The sequence below is a fragment of the Callithrix jacchus genome, chromosome 22 (assembly GCF_049354715.1).
Source record: "Callithrix jacchus isolate 240 chromosome 22, calJac240_pri, whole genome shotgun sequence".
NCBI classification, from domain to species: Eukaryota; Metazoa; Chordata; class Mammalia; order Primates; family Cebidae; genus Callithrix; species Callithrix jacchus.
This window is the reverse complement of record NC_133523.1, coordinates 31,013,436-31,026,292: the sequence shown is the minus strand read 5'-3', so window position 1 is coordinate 31,026,292 and position 12,857 is coordinate 31,013,436. Positions and strand designations below refer to the sequence as shown.

The 12,857-nt window shown below is 42.9% G+C and overlaps 1 protein-coding gene across 12 annotated transcripts in view; it reads right to left on the bottom strand.

Annotated features, from left to right (window-relative positions):
- GARRE1 (granule associated Rac and RHOG effector 1) overlaps positions 1-12,857 on the bottom strand; it is an 84,871-nt gene that overhangs the window by 39,068 nt on the left and 32,946 nt on the right. For 11 of the 12 annotated variants that reach the window (XM_035284779.3, XM_078359004.1, XM_035284780.3 and 8 more), the window contains one exon: positions 10,715-12,006. In XM_035284779.3, the coding sequence (XP_035140670.1) occupies positions 10,715-11,209 (495 nt within the window). In that variant the 5' untranslated portion in view covers positions 11,210-12,006. Of the gene's footprint in view, positions 1-4,365; positions 4,479-10,714; positions 12,007-12,857 lie in introns of all 12 variants that reach the window. The other variant, XM_078359009.1, reaches the window with a different exon arrangement.

Here is a 12,857-nt window from a genome sequence, read left to right as displayed (position 1 = left end):
ACCACCCTTTCAATACAACTGTAGTTGTTGAAGATCAGCCTGTCAACTCTGCTTTCTGGAATATTTCAAAATTTAGCTGTAGTTATTCCTCTTCTAGGCTCAGGCCTGATTCAGCCTGTAATACCTGCCTGTAGTTGGAATTATGAAGTGTCCAAGTCCACTCCATTTCCCAAAATACATGATTTTCACATCAGTACAAATAATTTCTAAGTTCACTGTTCTGCTCAACTTCAGGAACTCAAGTTCCTCTTTTTCATATCCCTATAGGGCGAGGAACAAGTAAAACTCTCATACATTCATTCATTTCTGATCAGTTTAAAAGTCCAGAGTGAAATGAAGTTGGTCTAAGATGGCTGCTTGTATTAGAAATTCCAAAGCATTCACTCATTTATTTTTTTATTTTATTTATTTATTTTTTTGGGACAGAGTTTCGCTGTTGTTACCCAGACTGGAGTGCAATGGCACGATCTCAGCTCACCGCAACCTCCGCCTCCTGGGTTCAAGCAATTCTCCTGCGCCTCCCAAATAGCTGGGACTAAAGGCGCGCACCATCATGCCCAGCTAATTTTTGTATTTTTAGTAGAGACAGGGTTTCACCATGTTGACCAGGTTGGTCTCGATATCTTGACCTCGTGATCCACCTGCCTTGGCCTCACAAAGTGCTGGGATTATAGGCCTGAGCCACCGCGCCTGGCCCTCTCAATCATTTCTTTCTCTTCGATACTCATTCATACCTTAGATGTTACATTAGGTTCCTAGCGTTCTCAACCTTGTTCTTAATGAGGTCTCTTTTGTTCTTTTTTTTTCCTGTCACCCAGGCTGGAGTGCAATGGTGCCATCTCAGCTCACAGCAACCTCCGCCTGCCAGATTCAAGCAATTCTCCTGCCTCACCTGGGACTACAAGTGCCTGCCACCATGCCCGGCTAATTTTTGTACTTTTAGTAGTGACCGGGTTTCACCATATTGGCCAGGTTGGTCTTGAACTCCTTACCTTGTGATCCGCCCACCTCAGACTCTCAAAGTGCTGGGATTACAGGCATGAGCCACAGTGTCCAGCCTCTTTTGTTCTTATGATAATTCGAGTCATTACATAATGAGCTACAGACCGGAATGTGACACAGAGATCTAAATGTGACTCCAGAGACAGAGAATGCAGTAGACCATGCCTGGACTACAGAAAGTTACTTATGGCCGGGCGCGGTGGCTCACGCCTGTAATCCCAGCACTTTGGGAGGCCGAGGCGGGTGGATCACGAGGTCAACAGATCGAGACCATCCTGGTTAACATGGTGAAACCCCGTTTCTACTAAAAAATACAAAAATTAGCTGGGCATGGTGGCGCGTGCCTGTAATCCCAGCTACTCGGAAGGCTGAGGCAGGAGAATTGCCTGAACCCAGGAGGCGGAGGTTGCGGTGAGCCGAGAATGCGCCATTGCACTCCAGCCTGGGTAACAAGAGCGAAACTCTGTCTCAAAAAAAAAAAAAAAAAAAAAAGAAAGTTACTTATGAAAATTATGCTACAGCAGAAAAATTTAAGAAATAGGCTTACTGAAACTAATATGTAAAAACTAATGAAAGAACAAAGTCTCCTTGCAGTCAGCAATAACCTAGAGCACAGAAAAGCTGCCATGCTATGTTTAGGAGAACAAACGAGGGAGAGAAAGAAAGCTCATGCCCAAGGGTGGCGGAACCAACACCAAATGCTAATAATTCAGACAAGGGTAAATTCTGCCCCTGATCACCCTGCTTCACTGCTGGTGAAAATAACAACACAGGCAGTTTGAGCTCCTATTCCATGGGCAAAGCACTGTGGTGCACAAAACCTTTTGTATCAGTAATACATACCCATCATCATTTAAATCAGGGGGGGAAAGATAAGCTATACAAATAAACAAATAGTTCTAAATATTCCTAAATAGGTCTCTCTCTTTCTCCCAGGCTGGAGTGCAGTGGCTCACTGCAACCTCTGTCTCCCAGGATAAAGCGATTCTCCTGCCTCCGCCTCCCAACTAGCTAGACTACAGGCTTGCGCCACCACACCCGGCTAATTTTTGTACTTTTTGTAGAGAAGGGGTTTCACTATGTTGACCAGGCTGGTCTTTACCTCAAATGATCCGCCCATACAACCACTGATTGTATGATTCCTAAACAGTCCATATTTGTACCTATAGACTTTCTTTTTTGCAAAAAGTAGATTGTATGTTGTTTTATAGTTTGCTTTCCAAAATAAAATATAATAAATATTTGTTACCATAAAAATACCAGATAGTTGAGAGGCTGAGACAGGAGGATTACTTGAGCCTGGGAGTTCAGGCTGCAGTAAACTGTGATTGTGCCAACTGCACTCCACCCTGGGTAACAAAGTGAAACCCTGTCTTGGGGGGAAAAAAGGAAGAAAAGAAAGAAGAAAGGAAGAAAGAAAAAAAGAGATTGGATATTGGGAGGCAGCTACCAGTATCTCCTCACTCTCCCCAGGGCCTACTGAGGTCTCTGCCCTGCCCCCCTCTCAGATGCGCTCCCAGTTAGGTAGGTATGAGGACTGGCCCTGGCACAGTGAGCTAGCTCGTGGGGGAGAAAGGAGCAGCTGAAAGTTCTGCCAAATCAACAGACTTGAGGCTATTTTCCAACTGCATCACAGCACTCATCACACCTAGCATCATTGTCTATTTATTTATTTATTTGTCTGGCCTACCAGTCCTGGAGCACTTTTATTGTCCTCGTCATCTTTGCAATGCTTGCAGCTAGCTCGTGTGTATTTATCGAGGAGGGTGGGTGGCTCAGCTGGGAGAAAAGGAAGGCAGGTCAGATGACTGGGCCTACTCAAGAGGGGCCCTAGTGGGAGCAAGGGCAAATCAGGGGTGCCTCCACATCTGGCTGTTTCTGATTTCCTGGCTCTGGACATTTCACCATTAGCAGAGGGGCAGACAGCCTGTTCTCACAGCGGGTGGGCTCTGCCACCAAGCCCCTTGGCACTAGACTGCACCAGCCCCAGGTAGCAGGGAAGCAGCAGACACATAGGATGCATAACCCCTGCATGGGCTGGCCTCAGAAGGACTTCAGGCAAATAAATGTTGTTTTAGGGGTGCTCAGGTTCTTCGTTTGTAAAGAGGAGGGAAGCTGCTAGAAAAGGCCATTATCCAATCCTGTGAGGTCTCCCAAACTGACAAGAAATTAATTGAGGAAAGCCAATTCTATCTGAAATTATACTCCATGAACTCTATTTGTTTCCTTTTAATCTGCCCACCGAACCTAATTTTTCCAGCACATTCATTCAAGCCTTTTCAGCAACTCAAAATTTTAAATGACTTTCCAAAAAGATAGCAACATTGCCGTTCAATCACTAGTCCCCAAAATTAGCAACATTTCATTCCTTCCTTGACTCCCATCTGCTGCTGGCCTCCCACCTTCAGAGAAGGTCTTTTCTCTGTTCCCATTTTCTCCTTTGATTCACTTTTATTCTCATTTTTCTGAAAAGCACCTGCTTTTCTCTTCATCCCAACACCTTGGGTAACTAACTACTCAATAATGCTTCCCTTTCTGTTAGAAAACCACTTCCCATGTGCAAACCCCTCCATAAAATGTAGTTATTTATTGGGTACTCTAATACATTACTCCTTTCATACATTCCTGAATTTCTCTCTCACTTTTTGCAAACTTGGAAAAGGTCCAAACATACACAAAAGCAGATCACAACAAGCCCCCATGTACCCATCAAAAAGCTTCAATCCTACAGCCGGGCACGGTGGCTCATACCCATAGTCCCAGTGTTTTGAGAGGCTGAGGTGGGAGGACTGTTTGAGCCCAGGAGTTTGAGACCAGCCTGGGCAACAAAGCAAAATCCTGTTTACAAAAAATTTAAGTTTCAATTCAATTAATATTTTGCCATGCATTTTCCATTTATTCTTCCTCATCTTTTTTTTCTTAAAGCAAATCCCAATCAACCAAGACTCAGTATGTGTTCAAGCTTCCCAAATTATCTTTTAAAAATTATCTTTTTACATTTGGCTTGAATCTCAACCCCCAAAAGGTAATTTTATATGGTTGTTATATGGCTTAAATCTCTTTTAATCTAGAACACTACATTCTCTCTATGTATTTTTTAATGCTACTGACTTGTTGAACAAATCAGGTCAACTTATTACAGAATATGCCACATTCTGAATTTGTCTGGTTGCTTTCTCATGGTGTTGCATAACTTATGTCAGTATACCCCACATTTCCTGTAGACTGGATTCATTTTAAAAGCTTGATTAGATTATTTCAGGGTTTTGTTCTGTTTTGTTTGAGAAGGAGAAGTAGAATAGTATTACTAATGTTAGAAATGTTGTGTAGTTCTTACTGCAGCACATCAGGAGACATGATTACCTGTCTCTATTTCCATGACACTAAGGCTGATCAATGGGATTTGGGTGGGGAAGGCCTGATCCTCAAATGGTTTCATCCTCCACTGTTGGCTGCTGATTGAGTCACAACATGATCTGCAAAGCGGAGATTTTTCCTTTATTCATTAGGGCTATTTGGTTACCATGAGAAACAGTCTCTACCGGAAAAGCAGGAAATTTGCTTACTTCCTTTTCTCCTTTTAATTAGCAATTGTCAGAATAATGACTTGGTTATACATGCTTGTCTTGACAAATCAAAGTCAAAGGGTCCAGTCCCTCCACAGCGACAGATGCCTGTTGGCCCTGGTGGCTTCCACTCATATAGAATAAGCTAGACAGACGGTAAATCTTGTTTGTTGACCACAATGCAAGTTTACAGAATCATCCAAATTGCAGCTGCTTAATTAGGTACCGCTTCCTCTACAGGCTAAAGCCTGAAAACAATTTAGGTAATAGCAGATTCACCTCAGCAAAAAGTAAGTTGAAAAGACTGACCTGAAATTAACAACAGTTTCAAAATTGGATTAATACATGCTTTTTATGAGGTGAACTTCAGTTTCTGATTAGCAGCAGCAATATGAACTTTCATCTGGCACATACCATTAGGAAATATTTACTCCATAATCTGTTACAGAAGCTCTACCAGTCAAAACAAGTAACACTGACTTTTACCTTTAGGGCAAAAAAGAAAAAAAAAAGGAACAGAATGCACCTTTAATTCCATTAAGGTTAATGCAAATCATATTTTTGAAACCAGCTTCTAATATTTTCCATTATTGTTACTCTACAGTATTTTTGGCATATATCTATCCAAAATAAATGTTAATATACCTGAATTAAGGTCCTTAATTAAGAGCCAGTCAGCACTCACAAATAAATTATTTTAAACATATTCACAAGTAATTACATAGTATACAAAAGAAATCTGTCAGTGTGTCAAACTGAATGCCAAGATGCAACTGTGTAAAGATTTGAGAGCCAGGCACAGTGACATGCACTTATAGTCTCAACTACACAGGAAGCTGAGGCTAGAAGACTGCTGGAGCCCAGGAATTCGAGGCTAGCCTGGGCTATATAGCAAGTCCTAATCTCGTGTGTGTGTGTGTGTGTGTGTGTGTGTGTGTGTGTGTGTACTGCCTGCTCATTCACAAGATGGTAAATACTTAAAAAGTCAGTAAAAATGCTGGAATTTATAAAATATAGTCTTCTTAGAGACATTTACAGCCCTGTGGCTGCCCTGGGTTCCTGGACTGCCTACACAGAGGACCAAGCCCTCCTCCCAACACTGAGGACTCAACATAAAACCAGAGCCCTGGAGCTGCCCAGTATGAAGAAGGCAAGGGAAGAAGTGGCATCGCTGCTCACTACACAAGAATGGTAGGGCTCACCCTGCTCCCTTTCCCTGCCCTTCAGAGGTGTATTTCACCCTGCCTCCTACCTGGCTACTCAGAACAAACACCAGAGTGGCCCCTCTTTACCCTTCTGACCTCACTCCTACTTCTCTCCCTTCCATTCATTCTGTTGCAGCCACAGCAGGTTGGTTCCTTGCTGCTCGTTCAACACTCTGGGCTGGCTCCTGCCTCTGGGACCCTGTGCTAGGCGTTCCCTCTGTCTGGAATCCTCTTTTCTTGGCCAACAGGCTTGCTCCCTCATCCCTTTCAGGTCTTTACTAGTATGACACCTTCTCAGTGGTGGCTTTTCTACCTTCTGTAAGATTGAAACCCTCTTCTAGATACATGAAGGGAGAGATTTCTGTCTCATTCACTGTGGTAATTGATATGCTGGAGTAGCACCAGGCAGAAACAAGGCATGCAATAAATATCTGTGGATGAATTCATGAATCACAAGTCACTTTGATTCTTTTATTTACATATACTTCCACTGAACAAGTGATTTTATTTAAGTGATAGATGTCACCTTCCAAACCCAGGTCTTCTGACTCTGCCCTGTAGCCTACTCACTTCCTAGGACAATGTCCCAGTACTGCAGGCACTAGTCAGCTAGTGAAGCCCCATAGTCACAACTCATTCCTCTAACAGCAAGACTGTGAGGGTGAACCACTCGGGTTAAGTGGCAAAGTCACTGATGAGTGTAGACTGGACAGGACTCACATATGCCCTGCCAGTTCTAAGGCAGGGTGGCAGAGCACACAGTCAGCAACCACTATTCCTGGACACAAGCATCAGTATCCATCAATCAGTCAATAAGCCCAACTCAAACCTGGCTATAAATAAGAATCACCTGGGGACACTGCACACATGCACTGGCCACATGGCAAGGGGAAAAGATCGTCCTTGGTCCTAGCTCTTAAATGGTCAAGTATTTGAATACTCTTGAATCCAATGCTTTCCTCACTCACTGTCCTGGCCTGAGCTCCTGAGTAGAGGCCTTGCCTAGCAATGTTAAGCCACAGACCTCTTTCCCCAGGGATGAATGTCAAAGCGCCTCTCAGGGCCTTGCTTATAAAAATCCTTAAAAAAAACCAAAAGGAAAAAATCCAAATGCCTGGCCATTTCATCTGAGTTGAACATTCAGAGAGACCCTTATTGGCCTATGGCTAAATCCCCTGGCAGTACATAAATTCCAGAAACAACAAATACTGCTCTGGGGAAAAAGTGAAACACTAAGTCTGCAGGCCTATGCTTGACAATCACATTTAGAAATTCACTTGTAAGTCAGCTGTTTGAAACTTAGAATAGATGTGTAAACTGGAAAACCCACCAACAGTAGTTTTCAGACACGTCTTGGAAAGCCTGTTGAGCCCATTATGTACAAAAAAACACGGTAGTATTCCAACTATCTAATCGGCATTTCAATGTGGAAAGCCAAGTCAAAATTCCAAACTACAACAATAGTATTTCCTGTTCTCAGTTTCAGTAGTCCTTGCTGGTCCCAGGAAGCAGAAGAAACAAAGCAGGTACTGCTGTGCCCCAGTAGCTTACCAAGCCCCTACTGCTTATGGGTGGTTATCTTCTCTAATTGTCTTGCTTACCCTGGGCAGTAGGCACACTTGCCCTCCAGGGTTGGAAAGCAAAGGGCCCTGCAGGCCAAGCTCCATTTCTTCTAATAACTGCAAGCATGGCCTGAAGAAGAACTTGGGAACGCTCAGGTTAAAATAAAAGGCTTTGGCCTTATATTTCACACTACTCTTCTCTGAAGTCCTGAATAAAGCTAAGAGCACTATGTCATTATGGGGTGATAGCTGTTAATAGTCGGAGACTAAGATTGTTCAACACTTTCCAGGAGAGGGCAAAGTGTTCCTAACTGCTCTCTTGCCATATCTCTTTCAAGCAGTGACCAGGTACACTGGTGGCTGAACAATGTGGTTTTTTATGTAAAACAACCAAAAGTCAAAGTTGCACATATCCATGCATGTAGAGACAGTAGTATGGAATAGCATACAACAACCAGTTACCAGTGGTCACTTCTGGGGAAAGGAATGAGATGGGAAATGAAAGAAGTTTCACTGTTTACATTTCTTTTGAGAAGTACAGGCATGCTTTTTATGTGTCAAATTTTAAAAATAAACTATGACAAACCATTTTATAAATACTTTAAAATGATAGGTTCCCTGGGTATAAAATGTGATCACAGAAACAATTAGATATTATAAAGATGGCTGGGCATGGTGGCTCACACCTGTAATTTCAGCATTTTGAGAGGCTGAGGCAGGCGGATCGCTTGAGGTAAGGAGTTTGAGACAAGCCTGGTCAATATGATGAAACCCCATCTATACTAAAAATACAAAAAAAAAATTAGCTGGGCGTGGTGGCATGTGCCTATAGTCCCAGCTACTAGGGAGGCTAAGGCAGGAGAATTGCTTGAACCCGGGAGGCAAAGGTTGCAGTGGGCCGATGTTGTGCCACTGCATTCCAGCCTGGGCAACAGAGAAGAAAGAGAAGGAAGGGAGGAAGGGAGGAAGGGAGGGAGGGAGGGAGGGGAAAGAAAGAAAAGAAAAGAAAAGAGAGAGAGAGAAAGAAAAAAGAAAGAGGAGGGGAGGGGAGGGGAGGGGAGGGGAGAGGAGGGAAGGGATGAAGGAAGGAATTACAAAGATTGTTGGGCACAGTGGCCCACGCCTGTGATCCTAGCGCTTTGGAATGCTGAGGCGGGTGGATGACTTGAGGCCATGAGTTCAAGACCAACCTGGCCCACATGGTGAAACCCTGTCTTTACTAAAAATACAAAAATCCACTGGGTATGTTGGCACACACCTGTAACCCAGCTATTTGGGAGGCTGAGACATAAGAATTGCTTGAACCCAAGAGGCAGAGGTTGCAGTGAGTTGACATCACCCCACTATACTCCAGTTTGGACAACACAGCAAGACTCTGTCTAAGAAACAAACAAAAAAATTACAAAGATAGATCCAAAGTAGAATGCCTCTGACATAAAGAAGTGATTAGACATTTATACCACCAGGTGCAGCAAACTAGAACCCACGGACCAAACCCCCTCCGTGGAATAGATGGGCCCACAAAGTAAAGCTGACTTTTACATTTTTAAAGAGTTGTAAAAAAATAAAAATAAATACGGGCGCCGTGGCTCACACCTGTAATCCCAGCACTTTGGAAAGCTGAAGCAGGTGGATCACGTGAGGTCAGGAGTTCAAGACCAGCCTGACCAACATGGTGAAACCCCATCTCTACTAAAAATAAAAACATTAACCAGGCATGCCGTGGGTGCCTGTAGTCTCAGCTTCTTGGGAGGCTGAGTCAGGGGAACTGCTTAAAGTAAGGAGGCAGAGGTTACAGTGAGCCAAGATCGCGCCACTGCACTCCAACCTGGGCTACAAGAATGAAGCTTCATCTCAATAAAAACCAAAAACAAAAATAAAGAACATGTGAGAGAGACCACATGTAGTCCATGAAGCCTAAAATTTCTGTCTGCCCTTTATAGAAAAAGTTTGATAAACCCTGTTTTATACTAATGATGCTGTGTCTTCGAATTCTTTTTTGGTTAACCCAAAGCAGTGCTAGTCAGCCACCTCAATCATCAGATATGACTTAAAAGACTTTTGATTTTTAACCCCAAGATGGGGTAAGGAACATTCTCCTTCCTAGGACCTCATATCCAGGAACTTCACGTGGACATAGGAGGATTAACTCCCTGAGCAGCTAAAAGTAATTTTTTTTTCCAAGACATAGTTTCAATCTTATTGCCTAGGCTGGAGTGCAATGGCATGATCTCGGCTCACTGCAACCTTCGCCTCCTGGGTTCAAGCAATTCTCCTGCCTCAGCCTCCCAAGCAGCTGGGATTACAGGTGCCCACCACCACATCCAGCTAGTTTTTTGTATTTTTACTAGAGATGGCGTTTCATCATGTTGGCCAGGCTGGTCTGGAGCTCCTGACTTCAGGTGATATACCTGTCTCAGCCTCCCAAAGTGCTGGCATTATAGGCATGAGCCACCTTGCCTGGCCAGTAATTTTTAAAATCTATCAAATAAATACAATAAATCAAAGTTTAACAAATCATTTCCTAAATGAAGACAACAAAAAAGGTCATCATTATTTTGAATGAAACTTGTATTCTAATATTACATTGTAATCTAGAGCCCTGAAAGAATATTTCATTTTAACTATCAAAGACCCCAAGAAATGTACTAAGACTGAAATACATCTGAATATTAGCAACTGAATTTAGAATTGGAAAAATAATTTATTCTATAAATATGTGTAGGACTCTCTACAAACCAATGATTCAATATAATAAAAATCCACAAATAAAGCCCATAATCATATTTAGAATTCCCAGTACTCACTAATAACTTTTACCAGTATGGTATTTGAAAATTAGATTCTGACTTGAAAATTTGAAAGACAAAAACATAAAATATAAGCTGATTTGTTTAAAAGGTTTTCTTCTTCTTTTTTTTTTTTTTTTGAGACATGACCTCACTATGTCATCCAGGCTGGAGTACAATGGTACAATCATGGCTCATAGCTCAATGGAGCCTCAAACTTCTGGGCTCAAGCGATCCTCCCACCTCAGCTCTGGGCTTCTGGAGTAGCCAGGACTACAGGTGTGCACCACCCCCAGCTAATTATTTTTTAAATTTTGTAGAGACAAGGTCTCACTAAGCTGCCCAAGCTGGTCTCAAACTGCTGAGCTCAAGTGATCCTCCTCCCTTGACCTCCCAAAGTGCTAGGGTTACAGCCACCACACTCATCCTTAACCTACTTAATTTGAAATGAAAGCAATTCAGAACCTGGCATGCACACATTTTTTACAAAGGCTACTATTACAGTGATTCAGAAAAAAACTTAAGACAATATCCTCACTTACCTTTGTAATACATTTTCCTACAAAAGTATGACATAAAAGATACTCTACCTCAATGTCCTGGAGACTGAATTCCTTTTGATCTGTAAAATTTGCGGCCCCAGCACTAAGTTCCATCAGCATCTTGGCGATCTCGGGCTTTATGGCCGAGGTGAGCCGACTGGCTGCTTCCATGACATGCTCCTGCACATCTTTGAGCTGTGTGGCTGCCTTTGAGTAGTGAGAGTTTCTGAACACAGTGCTGAAGAGATCTGTGAGGAAAGTACTGGCACGGCAGAAGACGTTCAGGGCATCCAAATACTTGGAGATGCCCTGCTGGATGTCAGCGATGGGAGTGGAGTGGGGCATGGCATGGTGGCAACTGCCTGCAGTGGTCAGACTGCCCAGGGGGGCAGTGGTGGCCGTGGATGCCAGGGGAGCACTCAGTGCTCGGCCCAGCTCAGGCATCGGGTACTGCTGGTGCTGCTGCACCTTCTGCTTGGACCCGCCAAGCAGGAAGCGCCGCTTGTAGTCCATTTTACTGTCCTGGGCACTGCAGCAATACATGCGGGAGGGGGAAATGTCCCAGCAACCGTGAGCGGGTCAGGGTTCCGATTCTTTTTTCTCAAAACTGTAGCTAGGTATAAAAATAGTGAAGTTCTGCAAATTGAAGTTTTAAAAAAGGCATTTCCATGAGGCAGGTGACCATGTGATCCAACACAGAGGTGAGAAGGACAACACGTTTATATAATTAATATTTTCAGTATAGGCAGGATCTCTGACAAAAAATAAAAGATGTCCAAAATGCTGGATAAGAACTTTTTAGCATTCTACTCTATTAATAAAAGAATATGCTTGCTGAGAAAAATGTTTACTTCTTTGCAAGAATATTTTGATACTTCTATTTACAATGGCAGAAAAATAACTTAACTTTTAAAAATGTAATATAATGTAATACAGCATGTCTTCAATATACTCAAAAAAGTTAGAACCCAAAAACCCAGAAGCTGATCAACAGCAATTTAAAAAGCAGTAGTACAGAATTAATTCACACAAAGTCCTTAAGAAGGAAGATCAAACTTCTGCAGAATTTTGACAGAGCCTGCCCGTCAAATCCATTTCCCTGTAAAGCTGCTTGTATGCAATGCTAAAAATCTCCAAATTTCCTGTTTTCTGAAAACAAGTTGTTGTTTTTTTAAATGGCATGTGTTATTTTAAGTCTCCTCCTCCGTTCCTTTTGTTTGCTGAGGTAGCTGTTTCCGTGTAACATTAAGAGGTGCTTCCAGACTGGGCTGGCCCTCAGTTGCTGTGCGTTTGTAAAGCAAAAATGCACAGATGTATTTGTAAGGCTTCTAAGTCATTTCCTGTCAGGGGGGAGAAATAAGATAAAGTGAGGAAAGCTATAGGACAATGAGTAATTCTAGACAATAACGCCCATGAAGCTATTATCCACATAGGTGGGATACAAATGAATAAGAAATCATATTATAACCTTAGAGGAGCAGGAATAATAGTACAAAAGTTTACTGAAAGTCACATTTACTACACATTTAAGTTATTTTATTTATCTTTTTGAGATGGAGTCTTGCTCTGTCATCCAGGCTGAAGTGCAGTGGCATGGTCTCGGCTCACCATAACCTCCACCTCCCAGGTTCCAGCAATTCTCCTGCCTCAGCCTCCTGAGTAGCTGGCATTACAAGCACCCACCATGCCCAACCAATTTTGTATTTTTAGTAAAGATGGGGTTTTGCCATGCTGGCTAGGCTGGTCTTGAACTCCTGACCTCAGGTGATCCACCTCCCAAAGTGCTGGTATTGCAGGTGTGAGCCACTGTGCCTGGCCAACTTTTTTTTTTTTTTTGAGAGACAGAGTCTCCCTCTGTTACCCAGGCTGGAATGCAGTGGGCATGACCTTGGCTCACTGCAGCCTCTAATGCCTGGGTCCAAACAATCCTTCTGCTTCAGTCTCCGGAGTAGCTGGGACTACAGACATACCACTATGTTTAATTTTTATATTTTTTGGTAGAGACGAGGTTTTGCCATGTTGCCCAGGCTGGTCTCAAATTCCTGAGATCTTCCCACCTCAGCCCAAAATGCTGAGATTACAGGAAGGAGCCACCATGCTTGACCCGATCTTCAACTTCAACCTATGTAATGGTGGTATATAGTTTGGTCTACTTATTGATAACCAGGTTTTCTTTTTCCATTTTCCTTTT